At 40.8% G+C, this 24,419-nt stretch overlaps 1 protein-coding gene across 2 annotated transcripts in view; it reads left to right on the forward strand.

Annotated features, from left to right (window-relative positions):
• Window positions 1–7,820: 7,820 nt before the first annotated feature.
• FAM194C (family with sequence similarity 149 member C) overlaps window positions 7,821–24,419 on the forward strand; it is a 78,877-nt gene continuing 62,278 nt past the window's right edge. The window contains exons 1-3 of one of the 2 annotated variants that reach the window (XM_028101580.1): window positions 7,821–8,430; window positions 9,158–9,298; window positions 16,994–17,113. In XM_028101580.1, the coding sequence (XP_027957381.1) occupies window positions 7,962–8,430; window positions 9,158–9,298; window positions 16,994–17,113 (730 nt within the window). In that variant the 5' untranslated portion in view covers window positions 7,821–7,961. The remainder of the gene's footprint in view (window positions 8,431–9,157; window positions 9,299–16,993; window positions 17,114–24,419) is intronic. The other variant, XM_088021620.1, reaches the window with a different exon arrangement.

A 24,419-nucleotide genomic window follows, 5' to 3' on the forward strand; every position in this document is an offset into this window, starting at 1 on the left:
ACAAATACATCTGAGAACAGCACTGCTGTCTTTGCAGGGGACCCAGGATTTATTGTCTTCTTTCCAAAAATGAATTGATTTTTTTTAATCGAGGTTTAATTTACACATAACATACTAGTTTCAGTTGTACAACCTAATGACTTGACATTTGTATATATTACAAAGTGATCACCATAATAAGTCTAGTTACCGTACATCACCATACATACAGAATTCTTTTTCTTGTGATGAGAACTTTAAGATCTATTCTCTTAGCAAGCTCTTTCAAATATGCGATACAGTACTAACTATAGTCACCATGCTGTGCATTATATTCCCATGGCTTATTTATTTTATAACTGGAACTTTGCAGTTTCTGACTCCCTTTACCCATTTCGTCCACCCCCATCTTCTCCCTCTGGCAACCACCAGTCTGTTCTCTGTTTCTGTGAGCTTGGCTTTTTGGTTTTTTGGGGTTTTTTTAGATTCCACTTATAAAAGAGATCATGTGGTATTTGTCTTTGACTTCTAATGCCCTCAGGGTCCATCCATGTTGAAACTCGCAAGATTTCCTTCTTTTTGTGGCTATGTAATATTCCATTATACATGTGAATCACATTTTCTTTATCCATTCATCCATCAGTGGACACTTAGGTTGCTTCCATATCTTGGCTGTTGTAAATAATGCTGCAATGAACATGGGGGTACAGATATCTTTTCTAGTTGGTGTTTTTGTTTTCATTGGATAAATACCCAGAAGTGGAATTCCTGGATCATATGGTAATTCTATTTTTAATATTTTGAGGAACCTCCATATTGGTTTCCATAGTGGTTGCACCAATTTACATTCCCACTAACAGTGTATGAGGGTTCCAGTTTCTCCACATTCTCTCCAACACTTGTTATTTCTTGTCTTTTTGATGATAGTCATTCTAACAGGTGTGAGATGATATCCCATTGTGGTTTTGATATGCATTTCCCTGATGATTAGGGATGTTGAGTATTTTTTCATAATTTACAGAAATCATCTTTACCTTAGAAGAGGCTTTATATCTCTGCTTCCAATTATAATCTACATAAGTTTTAAGGGATGTGTGATCAATGTAAACATACCATTTTTTAAAATAATGTTTTTAAAACTGAGCTGCTTCAATATTTTTAATTGCTCTCTAATAGTTCATCAAATTAATCTACGTTGTTGTTAAACACTTCCTCAGTTGTTGGCTGGCTACATTATTTCACTATTAGAAATGAAGAGGCTATAAGCATCTTTTTGTTTGGCTCAACCAGCATTCATCTGTATCCAAGTGGCTTCTCTCCCTCTTTTAAAAACTGTCCCCCTGGGCATTACTTTCAGAAGTGAGATCACTGGGTCAAAGGGATGATCATTTTTATGTTTCTTGATGGGTCTTGCCGGGAGACCCATCTTAATAAGGGCCCTTGACATCCTGATAAATCTCCCTGGTGGAGGTTGCAGGTGGTTTGCAAGTGAATTCTGCTCCAGGATGAGGGGTGACCGTGAGGTTTCAGTCTCCTGTGTAAACCTTCCTTGGTGGCAGGCAGTTAAGCTTAATCGTATGTAGTGGCCCCCACTCTGCTTCCTCTTCAGATCCCTTCTCTCTCCAGCTCAGCCCTTCTCTCTTCCTCATCTGCTTAGAGAATTCAAGCATCTGTTCAGAACATGCTTTATATACTGAGCAACAGAAAGCACAGTGTCTTCATTTTCCTAGTCTCATCTGCACTTCTTCAGTGCACTGCATGGGGGCTTATTCTCACGCCTGTCCTAGCCGACAGCTGGGCTTGCTCACAGACTGCGGGCACGCAGCTACATCTGCACTGCTTTCTGTCTTTATCAAAGCATTTCTGATTAAAACTACAGAGAGCCAGAGACTAGAGATATTAGTAAAGAAAGCCAGGACCAGATGACCTGAGAGAGCTAAGTTTAATTTTGTTTTTAAGTATACCACTGTATGTTCTTTAAAAAAAAAAAAAAAAGATTTTACTTATTTGTTTGAGAGAGAGCACATACAAGTTGAGGGAGAGGGAGGGAGAGGCAGTGGGAGAGGGAGAAGCAGGCTCTCCGCTGAGCAGGGAGCTTGACTTGGGGCTCGATCCCGGGACCCTGGGATCATGACCTGAGCTGAAGGCAGATGCTTACCCGACTGAGTCACCCAGACACCCCCAGGTGTATGTATTTCTAAAAAATATATTCTTGGGTCAGTGCCAGTAATGGGAAGGAAGGATGCCCTTTTCTCTTCTAAACCTATACCCGATTTCCCCCCTCAGCTTCCTTCAGACTATGGGTCCTTGCTTTTCCCAAAGCCTGTGCAGAATTTTCCCACTTTTCACCCCTGTTCTGCTTGTGCTCCATGGCACCCCTGGCAGTTCGCTGTGCCTGTGCTTTTTAAGGACCCTTCTTGGGTGCACCAAAGACTGGGAGTCCCTTTTCACTGTAGGCAGAAATCAGGGTGCTGTGGATGTGGCCCCTCTCCTTGGCTAATCCGCCCAGCAACTGGGCTGCTCACACTCCTTCCACTGCACTGCCAGCCCCTGGGAGGAGCACCCTAGAATACAGATGCCGCCTCTGCTTGCAGTCCTTCTGTGCTTTCCTGTCCCCTGCAAAATGAAGTCCAGGCTTATTGTTTCACAGCTGGTCCCTTCCTGCCCCTCTCGCTCCACACTAACCCACAGCATGCTCTGCTTGCTTCTTCCCCAAACTCGCCAGACAGTTTAGAGCCTCCGCCCTGAGCAAGTGTCATGCCCACCACCTGGAATGCTCTTCCTCTCCTTGTTCACTAGGCTAACTGGTTTCTGGGCCGGTTTCTGTAATTTCCATTGCGCAACCTTCTTCGACCACTCCACATAATTTCCTTTTTCTATTTAACATTCACTGAGCACTTAACTGTGCTAGGCATTGTGCCAACCCTGTACATGCATCATCTCACTTATCCTCACAGTCCGGGGAGGTGGGGACTAGGGCCCTTGAGATCATCATGCAGGTAAGTGCCGGGCTCAAGGTCACAAAATTTGAGATCATCACACAGATAAGTGCCAAGCTCAAGGTCACATTGCCTGAGCTCTTAGCTGCCCAGCCACACTGCCTTCTCCAGGCTTCCATTCTGCCTTACAGAGAGCACTCTGACTTGTCATTGTAGCTTTGTGTGTTTCTCCCCTTGGATCTGTCCTCTTGGGACAGAGCAGCCAGGCAGCAAATCAAATGAAGAAGGCACTGGGCCTGTGGTCATCTATATGCTTTCTAAACTTCTCACACGATCTTTTCATTTCTTTGTGGGAGGTGTTTCTTGAAACTTCACTTAAGGCCATCAGCATGGGTCTGTTAGGCCATGCATGGGACTTTGATGCTGCAAATGTTTTTCAGTTTCTAGTATGTAGCAGCACTGTATTTAGTAATATGGATATTATAAAAGGGAGAGAAGACGTGGCCCCTGCCGTCCAATTGCAGAGATGAGAATTACCATATGGGACACAGCTAGTGATTAAAGACAATGCATTTGAATATTTGATCATGCAAATTCTTTGGCATGACATACAAGACCTTTTGCGATCTGATTTGAGACCACTTTTCTAACTTTGCTACTCTTCCAGAGACCCCAGTCATACTGATGTGTTTTGCAGTTCTCTGAACCCACTGTGCTTTAAATGCCTCTGCTCCCTTGTACATCCTGCTCCTTTTGCCTAGAATGGCAACTTCTGCTCATCTTTTATAACCATCTCCAGTGCTGCTTCCGTGAGACCTTTTTCTTTGGGTTTTCATGGCCCTTGTACATTCTTCTGTAGTGTGACCCTTATCATATTGTCTGTAAGTCAGTTTTGTAAGTCTTATGTGCCTGTTAAATGTTGAGCTGCTTGGGAGCAAAGCCTGTGTCTCAGTGATGGAAAAATGAATGACAGCATTAAAATTGGATACATAGAAAGGAGGGTGGGATGATGTTCCAACATGGCTGGTGGTCAGTCCAGAATCACACTTGACTGCAAGGATAGAGATCTAAACAAAGGGGCCCACTCTCTCCTGTGAAACAAGTTTAGAGGTAGGTAGCCAAGTGCTGGTGCAGGGATGCTGCTGTGTCATCAGGAGCCTAGGTTCTGTCGCTCTGCTCAGTCACCTTCAATGCACGGCTTCCCTCTCCAAGGTAACTTCATGGCTCTAATCTCATCCATCCCAAACGAGAAGGGCTGTGAGGAAAGAACAAGTCTGTGAAGGTAGTCTCCTTTAAAAACATGTCTCAGGGCCAAACCTAGCAGCTCCACTTTAATCCCATAGGCCAGGGTTTAGTCACATGGGCACCTCTAGCTGAATTTTGAAGAGATAACTATATGGCAGTAAATACAGGTCAGGGCACTTGGGTGGTGCAGTTGGTTAAGTGTCCAACTCTTGGTTTCGGCTCAGGTCGTGATCTCAGGGTCATGGGATCAAACCCCGTGCCCGGCTCTACCCAGTGCGGTGTCAGCTTGAGTTTCTCTCTCCCTTTCCCTCTGCTCCATTACCCCCACTCTCTAAAATAAATAAATAATTCTTTTTAAAAATACAGGTAAATATAAATATAACAAATATTTGTGTTGATTATATTTATTATAATACTTATATATAATTAAATGTAAATATATGATAATAACTATTTGATTTTAAATGACATTTCTTAAAAAAAAACAAAACACCTTTTAGAGCCAAATAGACTTTTCTCCAAAGAAGGTATAAATTGGTCCATAAACATGTGAAAGGATGCTCACCATCATTAGTCATTAGGGAAATGCAAATCAAAATCACAATGAGATACCACTTCACACCCTCTGGAATGGCTTTAGAATCAAAAAGACATAATAACAAGTGTTAACAAGGACATGGAGGAATTAGAAGCCTCCTACATTGCTGGTGGGGCTATAAAATGGTAGAGCCACTTTGGAAACCAGTCTGACAGTCCCTCAAAATGTTAAACACTGAGTTACCATATGACCCAGCTAGCTATTCCACTCCTGGGTGTACATCCAAGAGAATCGTGGTGAAGATGTCCGTCTGCATAAAAACTTGTACATGAATGTTCACAGTATTACTATTCATAATAGCCCCAAAGTGGAAGAAATCAAAATGGCCATCAAATAATGAATGGATCAACAAATTGTGATATATCCACATAATGGGATACTATTCTGCCAAAAAATGAATGACGTAACTGATACGTGCTCAACATGGATGAACCTTGGAAATATGCTGAGTGAAAGAAGCCAGTCACAAAAGACAACATAATGTATGATTTCATTTATATGGAATGTCCAGAACAGGCAAATCTATAGAGACAGAAACTAGATTAGTGGGTGCCTAGGAGTGAGAGGGAATGTGGAGTGACTGCTGATGAATTTCTTTTGGGGGTGATGAAATTGTTCTAAAATTAGATAGTGGTGTCGGTTGCACAACTTTGAATATACTAAAAACCATTATATACTTTAAAAGGGGCACATTGTATGATATGTGACTTATATCTCAATAAAACTGCTTTTAAAAGCTCTTACCTGTTTGTAAGACATATCTTCAAAAGTAACCTCAAAAGAAATGAGTTGGTAAGCAGTGGGATGGGGAGAATTTCCTCAGACCAGTTAACATTTCAAGGACTGTATTTGTCTTCTCTTCATTTGAGTCCTGGCTTAAAAAAAAAAAAAAAAAATCTGCCCTTCTTGGTCAGGGTCAGATCCCTCTGGCTGGTCGCCCAGATGACTGAGATTCTGAGTAGTTTCTTTGTTCTGCAGACTTATCATTTAAAAAACGAAGTATTTTTCTGCGTCTCCAAAGCTAAGGAATAAAGATGCCAAGGGGTCAGCAAATAGACATAGGAAGCCACTTATCTGGAAACCAGGATGTCAGAAGGGTTTGCTCTGTGGAACTCTTGTTCCTTGGAGATTTTGTTGCTGATAGATAGGCAGAAGCAGTTCAAGGGCTGTGAGGAAATCAGACTGTGTTTGGAAAGCTTCTGTGCTGGGAGTCTGCACACAGGCAGCTCCCACCTGACCAGGAGCTCTGTCTTGTCTGTCATCAGGGAAATGGGAGAGATAATAATCTCACCCCGGGTGGTCACACCAGATCGTGCCTGTGAACCTACTCTGTAAATGGGGTGGTGCACCCCAGGGGTGAACTTGGGGTGGCTCCAGAGGACACGGTTTGAAAGGTGAAAGAATGAGGATTGTCTGGCGGGAGAAAAGCACCATGGACAGGGTGGGGAGTGGTTGTCAGGATGGAAGGTAGAATTGACAGTGGGAAGGCTGTGGTAACAAGGATTGTCAGAGGCCCTGGCCAGCACTCCTGGCCAGGGTCCTTCCTCTGCTCTAGAGGCCGACACTACTAGGCCCCTAGCACATTCCTAGTTTGCCTTTGGGGACAACAGGGGCAACTGACCTACACTGCATGGAAATGCCAGTAAAGGTGATTCCCTTAGGTCTACCTTTCCTACATGTTCTGGATTCTTTTTTTTTTTTTTTTAAGATTTTATTTATTTATTTATTTGAAAGAGAGAGAACGTGCACACGCACATGAATGAGGGAGGAGCAGAGGCAGAGGGACAAGCAGACTCTGCTCTGAGAGTGGAGCCTGACACAGGGCTCAACCCCAGAACCCTGAGATCATGACCTGAGTTGAAACCAAGAGTCGGATGCTTAACTGACCGAGCTACCCAGGCACCCCTGTGTTCTGGATTCTTGAGCATCTTTTGCGTAGGCTCATGTTCTCACAAAGCCCCTCAGGAATTAAAAGAAATAAGTCATCATTTTTGTGTAATGCAAGATCAAGAAGTGACCTTACATTTTTGTCAGTGTATTGATATATGACTGAAGAGTGTCCTTACAGGATTCATTTTGATCAGATAAATGAAACTTTCAGATCTGATTACAAAACCCTAGTGGATTTTTCCAGCCATTTTTGTGCTTATCAAATTATTCTTCACACTCCCTCTCTTTAACCAGTGGTCTATTTTTATATATATTAAGAAGACAAGAATAAAACACAGTCTAGAAACATGTCAGGGTAAAAACCACCATAGCACCTAGTGGTGTTCAGCTGACCCAGACATGAGTATGCTTATCTGCTAACCCACATATGTCTACTTGATGAGCACTCAGAGCCCTCAAGAAGTTCTATTAAAGTGGGAAAATATTTATTATAGTTCATTGTTTAAGGTATGTGTTTTTTCCATTTTAATATCTCTTAAATTGTGATATCTCTTATAGTCAATAGCATCTGAAATTGATATTTTTTTTCTTGTAAGTTGGTGCATCTTACAATCAATTACATCAGACCTTGATTTGATGAAATGTGGCAAATATTAGTCATTGAATTGAGAAAACTTATTCTCCTCATTCTTCTCCATCTGCCCTTGGATATACATGCTGAATAATTGCATCCCCATCCTTGCATTGCCACCAGGAACTGCCCCATCCCCATCCTCCAGAGAGCCAATAAAACATCTTTTTTGTGTTTGCAGGTTTTTATCCATAGACCACAAGCAGATCTTCCACTCCCAGGTCTCTGACTGTAAAAGGTACAGTGGAACCTTTCTGCCTTCCCTATCTTTTCCATTCCTCCAGCACCCCAGGGTTCCTCCAAGAGGTACTCAGTTTGTATGACTGTCCCTGGAACCATTTCTGGAATCCGGTCATCCCCAAGGCCCTTCCCCAAGTAACCCACTAATGTGGGTTCATCTGATGCTGTCTCTGGGAAGAAAAAGGAGGGACATCCCTTTGCCTTCCTGTGTGAGGAGTGATCAGTTATTTCCTTATCCTTCCTTCCTGGACAGGACCTGCTGGCTCAATGACCTATAAAGGCCATTTCAGCATTTCCATTCTGTCTGTCTCCAAGGCTTCACCTTAGGTAAGAACTGTCACTCTCGATCACCTCTCAGGGGGCTCTAACTTTCTACAGCTGCAGGTCCATCTGGTCTGAGATGGACAGTATTACCTAGCAGGATGCATACTGTAGCAACATGACTGACATCAAGAGCAACCGAGAATTGTACCAGCAGTACACAGCCTCGGCGCCCAGGCTGCTGGCCCGCATCTCCGAACTGCTCATCAGTTGCCGGAACGCAGGTATTTCTGTACCTAAGGGCATCAGGAACATCTTTGAGTTCACTTGGGAGGAGCTCACTGCTGACCCCATGGTGCCTACCCCGTCCAACATCATGGGCCTGGAGATCAACATTGGACCCCCACCCGTGGTGCTTATGGAATCAGCCGCCACGCAGGCCCCTGTCCAAAAGAAGCCACCACCAGTACCAACACCACAGTTGCTGCCCACATCCTCTGGGCCAGCCAAGATAACCCAGTCTCCCACCCATGGCTATCTAGCACACTCTGGCCAGGAGACCCTGCACAGATTCCAGCAGCAGTCTATCCACCTGCTGACAGAGCTGCTCACCCTGAAGATGAAGACCATGGTGGAGTCCGTGTCTGGTAAGGCTGGCTTGCCAGATTCTTCTCCATTTTTTTCTGAGCCCAGAAGGATCTGCCCAGACTGATGTATGTGTCCACCACAGCCATCCCAGACAGGTATATAATGATATGCTGGGGATAGGTGGCAGCCATGGGCCTGCTGTAGGAATTGAACCCCTTCCCACAACCCCCTCAAGAGTCATACTCTCACCCCTCTCTGTTCTCCACTTTTTCCTCCCATTTCCCCAATGTTGCTGAGTCCAGACTGGAAGAGGCTATGGAGAACAGTGTGAGGCCAGAGGTACTGAAGGGTGGAGTTTGTAGAAATGATGCAGAAGTGGAGAGAGGCAGCACCCAGGAGGAGGGGGTAAATTGAGAGGACTGATTAGTGGTCAGCAAGACCATCCATGGTAAGGGTGTAACCCTAAGATCATGGAGGGTAGATAAAGCCATACCAGTACTTGAGCCTTCTAGATGCTTCTAGAGCCTTCTAGATGTTATTTTCCATACTAATGGCATCAGTCCCTTGGCCTATGGGTGGGAAGAGAGAAGGGTAAGGGGGGGCAGAGAGCAAAATGCCACCTGACAGGTCTTGAGAGCTCAAGACCCTTCCATTGGGAAGACCCTCATACTTGCTCTAGGAGTAGATCTCTCTACCCTTATTTCCTGGGCCATTTACAAAGGTCCTCTCCTGGAAGCCTTAGCCCCGTGCTGAGAGGAAAATGAGTTGCTTCAATGATTCTTTTAGTAGGTGCCAATCCCCTGGACATCACAAGGCGCTTCGTGGAGGCCAGCCAGCTTCTCCACCTCAATGCCAGGGAGATGGCTTTTGACTACCTGATCGGCACAATGGGGAGAAGTAGCCGGGGTGTTGGACTGATAGGGAAAGGTGGGTACCCGAGCTTCAGCCCTTAGGTGGAAGCTCAAATAGTACCAATAAGAATGCAAGATAGAAAGGTCAAATCCCCAGTTTAAACATTTGACATCTCCAAGAGTTGAGGTGGATTCTCAGAGAGATTCTAGAGCAACAGAGATTCTCAAATGCTGCAGGTGAGTATGTAAAGTGGTGCAGTTCCCCTGGAGAGCAGTTTGATAGTATCTGCAATGTGTAAGACGCTCTAGCATCTTACAACCCAGCAATTTCTCTTCTAGGTCATTCCCTAGAGCTGTGCTTTTCAAACTATCTGTGGTGAAGGACCAATTTGTAAAATTGCCCATCTCTTGTGGATTGACCTTTTCAAAAATATGTCACAGCAATGTCAAATTGCCACAAAGTTTTCTAAATGTTTACTTTTAATTTTCATGCTCATCTAGTCATGGCCTGGTGCAGATTCACAGCAGTCCACTGGTCACACTTGAGAGTCACACTGGCACACGTGTGCAAGTTGTACTGAATGTTTATCGCAGAACTGTTTAGAATGGCAAAGGAAAATAAAATTGGAAGCAATCTAAATGTCCCTCAATAGGAGAAATACAAATTATAGTCCGTTTAGACAATGGAACATAGTGAGAAGTAAAAATCAAGCACTTGTACAGCATAGGGACTATAGACAATAATATTGTAGTAACTTCATATGGTGACAAATGGTGACTACACTTATTGTGATGAACATTTTTTAATATATTTTTTAAGTAATATTTATACCTGATGTGGGGCTTGAACTCATGACCCCAAGATCAAGAATCACACACTCTACCAACTAAGCCGGCGGGGCGCCCCCTGGAGCATTTTGTAATGTACACAAATATCAAATCATTATATTGTACACCTGAAACTAAGATAATAGTTATATGTGAACTGCACTTCAATTAAAAAGAAAAAAAATAATAAGCGAAACAAGCACTAAAACACATATCATATAGATAATTCTCAACAAATAGTGTTAAGCAAATAAAAGGAAGCAAGTTTTAGAAGGATACATTTGGTATAATACTATTTAAATAAAATTTTTAAAAAGTTAGTATATTGCGTCTGGGTACATTATGCAAAGTACAAGTATAAAAGCGTGAAGGGGGGTGCTAGGAGCAAAGTTGGAGGAAGTGTGCTCTGGAGAGGGGTGTAGGGGAACAGAATCTGAAAGACACAGCTATTCAGTCCTCTCTAATGTATCTCTTAAGCGTGAAGGATATACAAGTACAGTTGACCCTTGAACAACGTGTGCTAACTGCCCAAGCAGTTGAAAATCCACATGTAACTTTCGACTCCCCCAAAACTCAACTACTAATAGCCTGCTGTTGACCAGAAGCCTTAGTGATAATATCAACAGTTGATTAACACATACTCTGTAGGTGTATGTACCATATACTGTATTCTTACAATAAAGTAAGCTAGAGAATAGAGGATGCTATTAAGAAAATCCTAAGGAAGAGAAAGTACATTTATAGTACTTAACCGTATTTATCAGAAAAAATTTGCATGTAAGCGGACCCACATAGTTCAAACCCATGTTGTTCAAAGGTTCATTTTAAATGCCTAAAAGTCATCCTCACTGTTGAGAGGTTTTATGGGGGAAGTGTAAAACATTTTATCTCATCACCGTTCACCCTCACCTGTAAAATCCATTCCCAGCTAGCATCTCTCCCTGCCCACTGGATGTTTGTCAGGATACCTTTGATGGTCAGAGGTTCAACATCTGATAATATACACGTGCAGTACAAATAAATGGCATAGTAAAATTGCCATCCTTGGGGAAAAAATGTGGGACTTCATGAAGTCAGTGGAAGTGATGTTGGAATGCTGCTCGGTTCCCACACAGAGCCTTTGATTGCTGGCGAAGTGGAGCGAAACTCGTCAACTGCTGGAAACAGGAAAATCGTCCGGGGCAGTGACTCCATGGAGAAAGGATGATTTGGGTATCAAAGGGTTAAAAATTAAAGCTGATAAAGCCCTTGGATATTTTTGCAAAGGCAAACATGGAGGGACTCATGTCTTATTGCTCTTGTACAGCCATTCAGGAAAAAAGAAAATCACCCCACCTCAAAAAAATGACACAGTCATTTTTATTGCTTTTAAGAATTAGTGTACACTTACAATATCAACAAATTTTTGTTAAACACAAGGTAAAATAAAGTTATTTTGATAACTTTTTTTGAGAGAGAGGGCGTGTGTGAGCATGAGAGGAAGGGTAGAGGGAGAGGGAGAGAGAGAATCCCAAGCAGACTCCATGCCTAGCGCAGAGCCAGACTTGGGGCTTGATGTCATGATCATGAGATCATGACCTGAGCTGAAATCAAGAGTCAGATGCTAAACTGACTGAGCCACCCAGGTGCCCCTATTTTGATGACTTTTATTTTTTAGCCTCAATCTAAGTATGCTTTTTTCTTTTTCCTTTTATTAAGTTTTATTAAGTTTTTAATTTTTTGTTAAAGATTTTGTTTATTTATTTGAGAGAGAGGGAGAGAAAGCACAAGCAAGGGGAGGGGCAGAGGGGGGGGGAGAAGCAGACTCCCTGCTAAGCAGGGAGCCTAACTCAGGGCTCGATCCCAGGACCCTGAGATCATGAGGTGAAGGCAGCCGCTTAACCAACTGAGCCACCCAGGTGCCTCTTAAATTTTTAATTCTAATTCCAATGTAGTTAACAAAGTGTTGTATTAGTTTCAGGTGTACAATATAGTGATTCAGTAATTCTGTACATTACTCAGTGCTCATCATGATAAGTGTACTGTTAATCCCCTTCACCTGTTTCTCTTCCCCGCCCCCAGACCTCCCGTCTGGTGACCATCAGTGTGTTCTCTGTATTTTAAGAGTCTGTTTCTTGAGGTGCCTGGGTGGCTCAGTCATTTAAGCATCTGACTTGATTTCGGCTTAGGGTCATGGGATTGAGCCCTATGTTGGGCTCAGTGCTAAGCATGGAGCCTGCTTGGGGTTCTCTCTCTCACTCCCTGCCCCTCCCCCTGCTTGTGTGCTCTCTTTCTCTCTCAGATAAATAAACAAACCTTTTTAAAAAAGAATTTGTTTCTTGGTTTGTCTCTTTTTTTTTCCTTTTGTTCATTTGTTTTATTTCTTAAATTCCACATGAGTGAAATCATATGGTATTTGTCTTTCTCTGACTTATTTTGCTTAGTATAATACTCTCTAGCTCCATCTATGTTGTTGCAACTGGCAAGATTGCATTCTTTTTAATGGCTGAGTAATATTCTGTTGTATGCCATGTCTTCTTTATCCATTCATCTGTTGATGGTTGCTTCTGTAATTTGGCTATTGTACTGCTGTAAACTTCAGGATGCATGTATCCCTTTGAATTAGTGTTGTCGTGTTCTTTGGCCAAATACTCAGTAGGGAATTACTGGATCATACAGTAATTCTGTTTTTAAGTTTTCGAGGAACCTCCATACTGTTTTCCACAGTGGCTGCACTAGTTTGCATTCCCACCAACAGTGCACGAGGGTTCCTTTTTCTACACATCCTTGCCAACACCTGTTGTTTCCTGTGTTGTTGATTTTAGCCATTCTGACAGGTGTGAGGGGGTATCTCATCATGGTTTTGATTTGCATTCCCCTGATGATGAGTACTGTTGAGTATCTTTTCAGGTGTCTGTTAGCCATCTGGATGTCTGGATGTCTTCTTTGGAGAAATGTCTGTTCATGTCTTCTGCCCATTTTTAAATTGGGTTGTTTGTTTTTGGGCATTGAGTTTGTTTTCCTTTTCTAAGATAAAGTTCCAACTGGACTCCCCACCCCCACACCCCCACTATTTACCAGACCTGGAGGTCTTTGTTTTAAGGGAATTTGCTCTGTGCCGGTTCTGTTCAGGGTCAGCTATGCCCTGATAACACAGGCCCTCTAACTATGCTGTAACTATTTATACAGATGGTTACCAGCATAAGTGGATTCCTGCACCTCGTGTTCTATGTAGAGCTTAGAGATTAATTTCATTTGGTCGGGATATACCACCTGATGGTCTGTTGCATGGGTAGGAAAGTCCTACCTGGCCCACCTACCCACCCTCAGATCTGCCCATGGTGCTCTCTTACTTGAATATAGTGTTCCCTCACCTTGAAAAGGAAATGGTTGTTACCATTAACATTCTACCTCATAAGGTGCTTGAGCATTCTTGCAGGATCACAGACTTTCACCTGTGATACAGTGGCTTCCTGCATCCCTTGTGGGTTGTGGTTAATCTAGTGGAGGAGAATTTGCAGAGAGCTGAGCTGAATTCTGGAGAGGCTTTGATGATTTCTGCATCCTGCTGCATTAGCAGAGTGTTCTACTACACTCACTAGGAAATCTCTCGCTTTTCGGCATGTGGTTGAAAAAAAAAAACAAGCTTAGGGTTGGGAAAAAAAACCAAGCCTAGGGTTGGAAAAAAAAATCTAACCAATAAAATATAAATGAAGGGGTGATCCATTTCTCTTGGAATAGCATTGATCCTGGAAGGGCTTGAATTAGTCCTCACAGGGCATTAAAAAGAAGATTCAAACCCTATTGACTTATTTTGCATGACTTTTGTTTTTCTGGACCATCTTATTGCATGAGGTAGAGCAAAGAAAGCTGTAACTAGGTCTGGTGTAGTCTTCCCTTAAAGCTATAGCCAGAATATTCCCCTTGCTAAGGTAGCATTTTCTTAGTGGTAAGCCTGCTTCCTGCCTTTTCTCCTTTCCAGTACATACTAGTCCTGCTGTGTCATGAAAGAAAACTAGACTGCTCCTTGATTTCTAGTTGATGGCAATATTATTAAGTAAAATCTATACCAAAAAAAGAAAAGAAATAATCTTGCCATCTTTACATAAAGCTATTTTTCATTTTTGCAATCTCCTTTGTGGTTCTTCTGTCTGTCTCTCCTCGTCTCTCTCTCTCTCTCTCACTTTTTCTCCATATATATTTTAAAAATACTGCCATTTTCCTGTATCTCAAGTTTCCTTTACTGAGACACAGATGTTTGCCAACACAGTTATATGTTGGCTTTTAATGATTGTCATTTTAAGTGGATGTAGACTTTTAATGTTCATGTTCTATAATTAACCAAATGCTTATGTTTTCAGGTTTCTTACCTTTAGTATAATATGCATTATAATATGTAACTTTAAATTTTATTTTATTTTATTATGTTACATTAGTCACCATACAGTACATCATTAGTTTTTGATGTAGTGTTCCATGATTCATTGTTTTCGTATAACACCCAGTGCTCCATGCAGTAAATACCCTCCTTAATACCCATCACCGGGCTAACCCATCCCCCCACCCCCTCCCCTCTAAAACCCTCAGTTTGTTTCTCAGAGTCCATAGTCTCTCATGGTTCGTCTCCCCCTCCGATTCCCCCCCCCTTCATTTTTCCCTTCCTTCTCCTAATGTCCTCCATGCTATTCCTTATGTTCCACAAAGAAGTGAAACCGTATGATAATTGACTTTCTCTGCTTGACTTATTTCACTTAGCGTAATCTCCTCCAGTCCCATCCATGTGGATGTAAAAGTTGGGTATTCATCCTTTCTGATGGCTGAGTAATATTCCATTGTATATATGGACCACATCTTCTTTATCCATTCATCTGTTGAAGGACATCTTGGCTCCTTCCACAGTTTGGCTATTGTGGACATTGCTGCTATGAACATTGGGGTGCATATGGCCCTTCTTTTCACTACATCTGTGTCTTTGGGGTAAATACCCACTAGTGCAATTGCTGGGTCATAGGGTAGCTCTATTTTTAATTTTTTAAGAAACCTCCACACTGTTTTCCAAAGTGGCTGTACCAACTTGCATTCCCACCAACAGTGTAAGAGGGATCCTCTTTGTCCACAACCTCTCCAACATTTGTTGTTTCTTACCTTGTCAATTTTTGCCATTCTAACTGGTGTAAGGTGGTAGGTATCTCAGTGTGGTTTTGATTTGAATTTCCCTGATGGCTAATGATGACGAACATTTTTTCACGTGTCTGTTAGCCATTTGTATGTCTTCTTTTGAGAAGTGTCTGTTCATGTCTTTTGCCCATTTTTTGACTAGATTATTTGTTTTTTGGGTGTTGAGTTTGAGAAGTTCTTCATAGATCTTGGAAATCAGCCCTTTGTCTGTAGTGTCATTTGCAAATACCCTCTCCCATTCTGTGGGTTGCCTCTTTGTTTTGTTGACTGTTTCCTTTGCTGTGCAGAAGCTTTTTATCTTGGTGAAGTCCCAAAAGTTCATTTTTGCTTTTGCTTCACTAGCCTTTGGAGATGTATCTTGAAAGAAGTTGCTGTGGCCGATGTTGAAGAGGTTACTGCCTATGTTCCTCTCTAGGATTTTGATGGATTCCTGTCTCACACTGAGGTCTTTTTTGACCGATTTCAAGCTATATTACAAAGCAGTGATCACCAAGACAGCATGGTACTGGCACAAAAACAGACATATAGACCAATGGAACAGAATAGAGAGCCCAGATATGGACCCTCAACTCTGTGGTCAAATAATCTTTGACAAAGCAGGACAAAATATGCAATGGAGAAAAGACAATCTCTTCAAGAAATGGTGCTGGGAAAATTGGACAGCTATATACAGAAGAATGAAACTTGACCATTTTCTACTAACTTTAGTTTCTATTGATTATCAAGATTGATTTCCTAGGAGAGGGATTATTGGAGCAGAAAGTCTCAGTATGTGTACAGCTTTTGTCAAATACTGTTTTCTAGATGGATTTTGCCTACACCATCATGGTTGACCAGTTTTAGCCTATCTTTACCAGTATTGGCTTTTGTTAATTTCTGCTAAGTTAGAAGGTACTGAAAGTTGTCCTGATCTCAAGTTTTGGATCACTAGCGAAGGGTATTGTTTGCGTGTGTGCATCAACCAGTGTGCAATCTCTGGTTATAGTCTTTGTCTATTTAGGAGTTCAGGTTTGACATTTTCTTTATGAATTTGAATGAACTGTAATAAATTGCTTAACATTTCCTAACAATTTCATGCCTTACCAATGAAATGACCATATTTGGGGGAAGAATGAGCAAATGATTTGATGAGGTTTATGTAAGTATGATCAAGATTTTCTACTAGTGATGGGGGTGCTAACTTTTTTTTAAGTAGGCGCATGGAGCCCAGTGCAGGGCTTGAACTCATGACCCTGAGATCAAGACCTGAGCTGAGATCAAGAGTCAGATGCTTGACTGACTGAGCCGCTCAGGAGCCCCAGGGGTACTAAATTTTAATTCTCAAGTGGTCAGATATCAAATGATTCTACATTAGACAGTGTGATTCTGCAAGAGACTGATCTGTTGAAGAAGCATCCAATTTCTGTGCCTTGGGTAAGGGAATAGCTGGCCCAATGTTAATCTCTCTACCTAGTGCAGCACTTCTATCTGTATTTGCCCTCACAGCTATCCTGTCCCCTTTTGTACTTGCTGCTCCCTGCACCAGTGTCATTTCTCTCTTAAGGGATATTGTAGTGGGGTGGGGGTACTGTAGAAAGGAATATCGAAGATTTCCCTTAATTACTCTGAGCCTGCTCATGCATTAAAAAGTCTTTTTCTTCTAAGGTCTGGTTGTTTTGTAACAACCAGGGCACTTTAGAATACCCACTCTACCATATTACTAGAACAAAAAGTCCATATTACATTTTTGGTTAAAAAAATAAAAATTGAAAAATTGAAGAAATAATCCCTCTGTCTTCCACTCCAGATTCCTCCATGAACACTCCAGCCATGGGAGTGAACACACCTTACCAGCTTGTCTATGAGTCCTCTACTGGCTGTCTGAGCTTTTCTCTCTCAACTGGAAAGGAAGTCAAGAAGAAAACAGGTAATGGAGGATTCCATCAAGACCCATTAGCCCATCTTTGGGGGTGGAACTGGAGAGGAAGATAGAGGATTTCCAGTGTAGGTTGATGAGATGGCTTGTTTTAGTTTTCTGATAAGAAGGATTAATGGCCATCTTGACTGTTGGCAGAAGCTATTGACACAGATTCTGTCCCATGAATTTTGACACATCTCAACCCAGTCACTCCACAATGCAGTCTCATCATTTGAATGTTTACATGCCCTCCGCTCCTGGTGATGTGATTCACATCACATCATCTAAACATGTTCCTGATTCACCTGGGACAACATCCCTATCAAACCCACATCTTCCACCCCCTCAGTATCCCAAACTCATCCCTTCTACTCAGAGAGAGATCTGTGTTGCTCCTACTCACACAGCAAGTGAGGCAACCAGTATCTGAATAGAGGCGTTTGGATAACAGACCTAACGGAATGTCCCAATTGGGCCAGTTCATGCAGGAAGAAGAGAAAGACATAGAGGACCCTGCTATTTCCACCAAGGAAGACACACAACAGAAAAAGGCTTAAGAGAAAGAATAGGTGGCAGATGAGACCAAACAGTATAGCACTATGCAACTGTGCAGCCAGAAGCTCAGAAGAGAAAGGAGTTGGGGCTGGAGAGGGCAGGGCAGGGTCTCATGGAACTTCTGGTTATCTCCCCACCTCCCTACCCAACCAGCTGTGATGGCAGATGGAGAAATGGGGTAGGCAAGGGAGGGCTGTATTTGCAAAGAGATGGTGGGAGGATCAACATAAGGTGGGAGTGCTCTAAGACTGTCCACTGGAGGTAAGGCTGGAAGTTGAGAAGTCTGGATATTATTTCTGACCCCACCCCTGGATGGCTGTGTGATTTGCCTTCCTCCAGGCCTCCTCTCCATGTCAAGCTGATCCTATATCCTTTAAGTTAGTGAACAAATGTTTAGTGAACAATTGCTAGTTGTCATTCACTGTTCTAAATCCTGGGGGTACACACGTGGACTCTAAGACAAAGAATACCTTCCCAAATGGAGCTGACTTCTTCAGCTTCCTTGCTTGGAGTAGATTCAGCGACCCCGTCTGATTTCTCCAGTTCCTTTACCTCTGTTGATGTACTTTCTCTCACTGTGGTTCAATAACCCACAGCATCATTTCTAGCATCCCACTTTATGTGCTCCTGGTTTTATTATATCCACTCCTGAACTGGCCATATTAAACACAATCCCTTTGAAAGAAAACAAAGTATCTTCAAGATACACAGTGATTTCATGATTTTTCTTCCTAATGACCTTGAGGGTAATGCCTTCTCTTGGTCTCTTTGTCTGTCTGTCTGTTTTCCTCTGCTACCCCACCAAGATGTGATTTTTCATCATGATGTTGCATTGTTCTCACTAGATGTGTGTTCATGGTGTTGCATTTCTTATAGGTTCTTGATGTGTTTAGAAATTCATCTCACACATGCATGCTAGAATGGATGGTTAACTTTTCCTAATAGTTTATAAGTAACTATGTGACCTATCTTGCCCAGGAATGTCCCAATTTATGTTTATTTTCCTGACATAACAATGATGCCCATTTCTCTAAAACCTTTGCCAGTTTGGACATGTTGTAGAGTTATTCTGGTTTCAACCACTTTGAATTTTGGACCTCTGCTATCTGTTCATGCACATGTGCTATGACACCTTACCAACTGCCCCCTTTGCAGTTCTAGGGCCAGGCAGACTTGGAGCAGACAGGCTTCAGGAGTTGAGCCTACTCCCTGAGGGGACAACAGCTGTTTCTGGAAAGTAGCCCAACATTATAGAAGGAGAACTGAGAGAAGTCTGTCAACAATGGTTCCTGGTTGGAGCAAGAGGCTGTATCCTCAAGGACTCAAGGCACCTAGGGCCAAGCCAGACATGAATAGTCAGACTAGAAGATGTTCCAGGATGTCAGCCAGCAGCTATCTGGGTCTCAGGGCCAAGTCTCTGGTCTTTGGTGGCAGGAGGAGTGGGGGAAGGGACCAGAAACCACTCATAGTGGCAGATACCAGAGATGGTATCCAAGGACCAGCCAGAAACCCCGAGGCTTGCTGACAGTGAGAAAGACTTCATTCTGTGGTGCTCAGGGCTCAGCTGGGGCCTGAGTAGTGGCTTTGGCTTGGAACCAGTTTTCATTCACGAAGTTGAGCCTGCATATATTAAGGGAGAGCACGTGGCTCCATTTGGGTGGGCAGCAGAGGCTCAGAAACATGTGGACCTCGATAGATGCTTCTGGAATTTCAGTCATAAAGGACCACCTCCACAATTTCATGTCACCATATCCTTATACCAACAAATACTTGCCATAAGGGGATAACTGAAAATAAGTGCAGTAGGCACAAAACATTGCCACCCACAGATTTGAGCAGGCAGAAGAAAGAATAAACAAAATTTAATATAAAACAATTGAAATTATTGACTCAGAAGAACAGAAAGAAAAGATTCTTGAAAAATGAATGGAGTCTAAGGGACCTGTGGGACACCATCAAGGAGAACACATGTGCATTGTGGGAGTCTCAGAAGAAGAGAGAAAGGGACAATGAGAATATTTGAAGAAATGTTGGCTGAAAACTTCCCAAACTTGATGAAAGATGTTGAGTATAAACATCAGAGAAGCTTGGCAGTCTTCAGATAACATGAACTCAAAGAGACCCACACCAAGACACATTATATGACAGAGAACCTGGAAAGCAGCAGGAGAAAACCAGATCATTATATCCAGGAATTCTCAATAACATCATCAGCAGATATCTCATCAGAAACTTTGGAGGCCACAAGGCACTGTGCCTGAGTGTTAAAAAGAAAAAAAAAAAAGACCTGTCAATCAAGAATCCTGTGTTTAACAAAACTGTCCTTCAAAAGTGAGGGAGCTATTAAAACTTTCCCAGATTGACAAAACCCAAGGGAGTTCATGAACACTAGACCTACCCTTCAGGAAATGCTCCAGGGAGTCCTGCAAGGTGAAATGAAAGGACACTAGACAGTACCTTGAAGCTGTATGGAAAAATAAAGTTCTCAATAAAAGCAAAGATATGGGCAATTATAAAAGCTAGTATTGTTGTAACTGGTTTGTAACTGCACTTTTTGTTTCTTACATGACTAAGAGACTAATACATTTAAAGAAAAAATTGTTAGTATAAAAGCTAGTATTACTGTAACTTTGGTTGGTAAGTACAAATCTTATTTTCCATGTAATTTAAAAGATTAATACATTTAAGAGAATTGTTATTTTATGTTTTGGTGCACATAATATATAAAGATGTAATCTTGTGACAGCTGAAAGGGTTGGAGATGAAGCTATAAAAGAAGAGAGTTTTTGTGTGTTACTGAAGTTAAGCTGGTAAAAATTCAAATTAGAGTGTTAGAACCTTAGGATGTTAAATGTAATCCCCATTGTATCCCCAAGGTAATGACAAAGAAAATAGCTATAGAATATATAAAAAAGAAAATGAGAAAGGAATTTAAACCTTTTATGACAATCAATATAAAGAAAACAATATTGAATTATATGAGGGACAAAAGCCATAAGGCATATAGTAAACAAAAAGTACAATGACAGAAGTCCCTCATCAGTAATTACTTTAAATGTGAATGGATTAAAATCTGCAATCAAAAGACAGAGATTGGCAGAATGAATAAGAACACATGATCCAACAATATGCTGTCTATAAGAGATTCACTTGAGTTCCAAAGACTCAAACAGGTTGAAGGTGAAAGGATGGGAAAAAATCTGAAACTAATGATGTTCTGTATATTGGTTAATTGAATTAAAATTTTTTAAAAAGAAAGGATGGAAAAGATATTCTATGCAAAGAGTAAACAAAGAGAGTAGGGGTAGCAATACTAGTATCAGACAAAATAGACTTTAAATCAAAAAAGGTTACAGGAGGAAAAGCACACTGTGTATTAATAAAAGTTTCAGTACAACAAGGAGATAATATAAATGTTTAGCACCTAATGACAGACCATAAGGATATCTGAAGCAAAAAATGTATATCTGAAGCAAAAACTGACAGATTAAAGACAGACAGTTCTACAATAATGTTTGGAAATTTCAATACCCTACTCACAGTAATGGCAAAACAACCAGGCAGGAGATTAGTAAGGAAATAGAGGACTTAAATAACACGATAAACCAATTAGAAAACAACAAAAACAATACACATTCTTCTCAGGTGCACATGGGACATTTTTCAGGATAGGCCATATGTTAGGCCACAGATTGTCTGAACCAATTAAAAAAGATAGATATCATACAAAGTATCTTTTCTGACCACAATGGGATGAAGTTAGAAGGCAATAGCAGAAGGAAAATTAGAAAAAAAATCACAAAATTGTGGGAAGTAAATAACACATTCTTTATTTATTTATTTTGAGAGAGAGAGAGAGAGCAGGGAGAGAGGGAGTGGGAGAGAGAATTTTAAGCAGACTTGCGCTGAGTGTAGAGCCTGACAAGGGGCTCAATCTCATGGCCCTGAGATCATGACCTGAGCGAAAATGGAGAGTCAGATGCTTAACTGACTGAGTCACCCAGGTGTCCTGTAAATAACATTCTTAAACAACCAACACATTAAAGAAGAAATCACAAGAGAAGTTAGAAATTAGAGATGAATGAAAATGAGAACATCATATACCAAAACTTACAGGATGCAGCAGAAGTGGTACTAAGGAGGGGGGGAATTTATAGTCACAAATGATTACATTAAAAGATAAGGGTATCACATCAAAAAAACCTAAATTTACAACTCAGGGAACTAGAAAAAGAAGAAGAAATTAAAACCAAAGCTAGAAAAGGAAAGAATAAAGATTAGAACAGAGAGAAATGAGAGAATTAAAAAATAACTGAAATTAAAAATTGATTCTTTGAAAAGATCAACACAATTGATAAACTTTTATCTAGCTCAACTAAGAAAAAAAGATAAGACTCAGATTACTAAAATGAATTGAAAGTGGGTACTCTACCACTGATTCTACAAAAATAAAAAAGATTACGATAGAGTACAATGAACAATTGTACACCAACAAATTGCATAACTTGCATGAAATAGACAGATTCCTAGAAACACAAAACCTACCCAAACTAAATCAGAAAGAAGTAGAAAATTTTGATAGACCTATAGATACTAAGGAGATTAAATCAGTAATCAAAAATCTCCCAACAAAGGGGCACCTGGGTGGCTCAGTCAATTGAGCATCCGACTCTTGGTTTCACCTTGGGTCATGATCTCAGGATCCTGCTATTGAGCCCCGCATTGGGCTCCCTGCTTGGCCAGGAGTCTGCTTGTCTCCCTGTCTCTCTGCTGCTCCCCTCATTCACAACTCTCTCTCTCTAAAATAAATAAATAAATCTAAAAAAAGTCTCCCAACAAAGAGAAGCCCTAGATTTGATAGCTTCAGTGGTGAATTCTACCAAACATTTAAAGAACTGATTGCAATCATACTCAAACTTTTCCAAAAAAAAAGAAGAGGGAACACTTCCCAACTTATTCTGTGAGGCCAGCACCAGACAAAGGCATTACAACAAAAGAAAACCACAGACAATATCCTGTATGAACATTGATGCAAAAATCTTCAACAAAACACTAACAACAGAATTCAACAGCACATTAGGGATTATACACCATGACACCAAGCAGGATTTATTCTTGAAATGCAAGCGTGGTTCAACACACAAAACTCAATCACAGAGTGAAGGGGAAAACCACGTGATCATGTCAACTGATGCAGAAAAAGCAGTTGACAATTCAACACCCTTTCATGATAAAAAACACTCAGTGAAGTAGGAATAGAAGTAAACTACCTTCACATGGTAAAAGTCATATGTGAAAAACATAAAGCAAAAATCATACTCAATAGTGGAAGACTGAAAGCTTTTCTTACAAGATTAGGAACAAGGCAAGGATGCCCACTTTCACCCCTTCTATTCAATGTAGAACTGGAAGTCCTAGCCAAAGCAAGATTGACAAGAAAAGGAATAAAAGGCATTCAAATTGGAAAGGAAGAATTAAATTTATCTGTTTGCAGATAATATGATCTTGTATACAGAAAACCATACAGATTCCATACAAAAAAAAAAACCTGTTAGAATAAATGAATTCATCAAAGTAGCAGGATACAACAACACACAAATCAGTTCATTTCCATATGCAAACAATGAATGCTCTGAAAAGGAAATTACAAAAACAATTCCATTTACAATAGCAGAAAAAAGAGCAAAATATTTAGGAATTAACTTAACCAAGGAAATGAAAGACTTGCACAATAAAAACTACAAAGCATTGCTGGAAGTAATTAAAGAAGAAACAAATAAATGGAAACATATCCTATGTTTATGAACTGAAAGAGTTAAAATTGTTAAAATGTTAATACTATCCAGATTGATATACAGATTCAAAGCAATCCCTATCAAAATTCCAATGAAGTTTTTTGCAGAAATAGAAAAATTCATCTTAAAATTCATATGGAATCTGAAGGGACCCCTGAAGAACCAAAACAATCTTGAAAAAGAAGAACAAAATTGGAGGACTCACATTTCCTGATTTCATAACTTACTACAAAGATACAATAATCAAAGCAGTATTGTATTGGCATAAAGACAGACATATAGACCAACAGAATAGAAGAGAGGCCCCAGGAATAAATCTTTGTATATATGGTCAAATGACTTTTGACAAGGATGCCAAGACCATTCAATGGGGCATTCAGTCTTTTCAATGAATAGCACTGGGAAAACTGGATTTCCACATGCAAATGAATGAAGTTGGATACTTACCTAATACCATATATAAAAATTAACGCAAAATGGATAAAGGAACTAAGTACAAGACCTACAACAATAAAATCCTTAGAAGAAAACATAGGCAAAACCTCATGACACTGGATTTGGTAATGATTTCTTGGTATGGTACAGCAACATGAAAATAGGCAAATTGGACTTCGTGAAAAATGTTAAATTTTGTACATCAAAAGACACTATCCATAGATAAAAAGGTAGAATGGGAGAAAATATTTGCAAATCATATATCTGATAATTATAATTCAGACTATATAGAGAACTTCTAAAAACTCAACAACAGAAAAGACAAACAACCTGACTCAAAAATAGGCACAGGACTTGAATGGACTTTTTTCCAAGGGAGATATACAGACGATCAACAAGCATATGAAAAATGTTTAGTATCACTCATCATTAGGGAAATGCAAATTAAAAACTACAGTGAGATACTCCCTCATCCCCAGTAGGATGTCTACTATATAAAAACAACAACAACAAACAACAAACAAACAAAA

Source organism: Eumetopias jubatus, unplaced genomic scaffold (genome assembly GCF_037043125.1).
Source record: "Eumetopias jubatus isolate StellerSeaLion01/CBP00866 unplaced genomic scaffold, mEumJub1_p1.0 scaffold_1, whole genome shotgun sequence".
Classification (NCBI taxonomy): domain Eukaryota; kingdom Metazoa; phylum Chordata; class Mammalia; order Carnivora; family Otariidae; genus Eumetopias; species Eumetopias jubatus.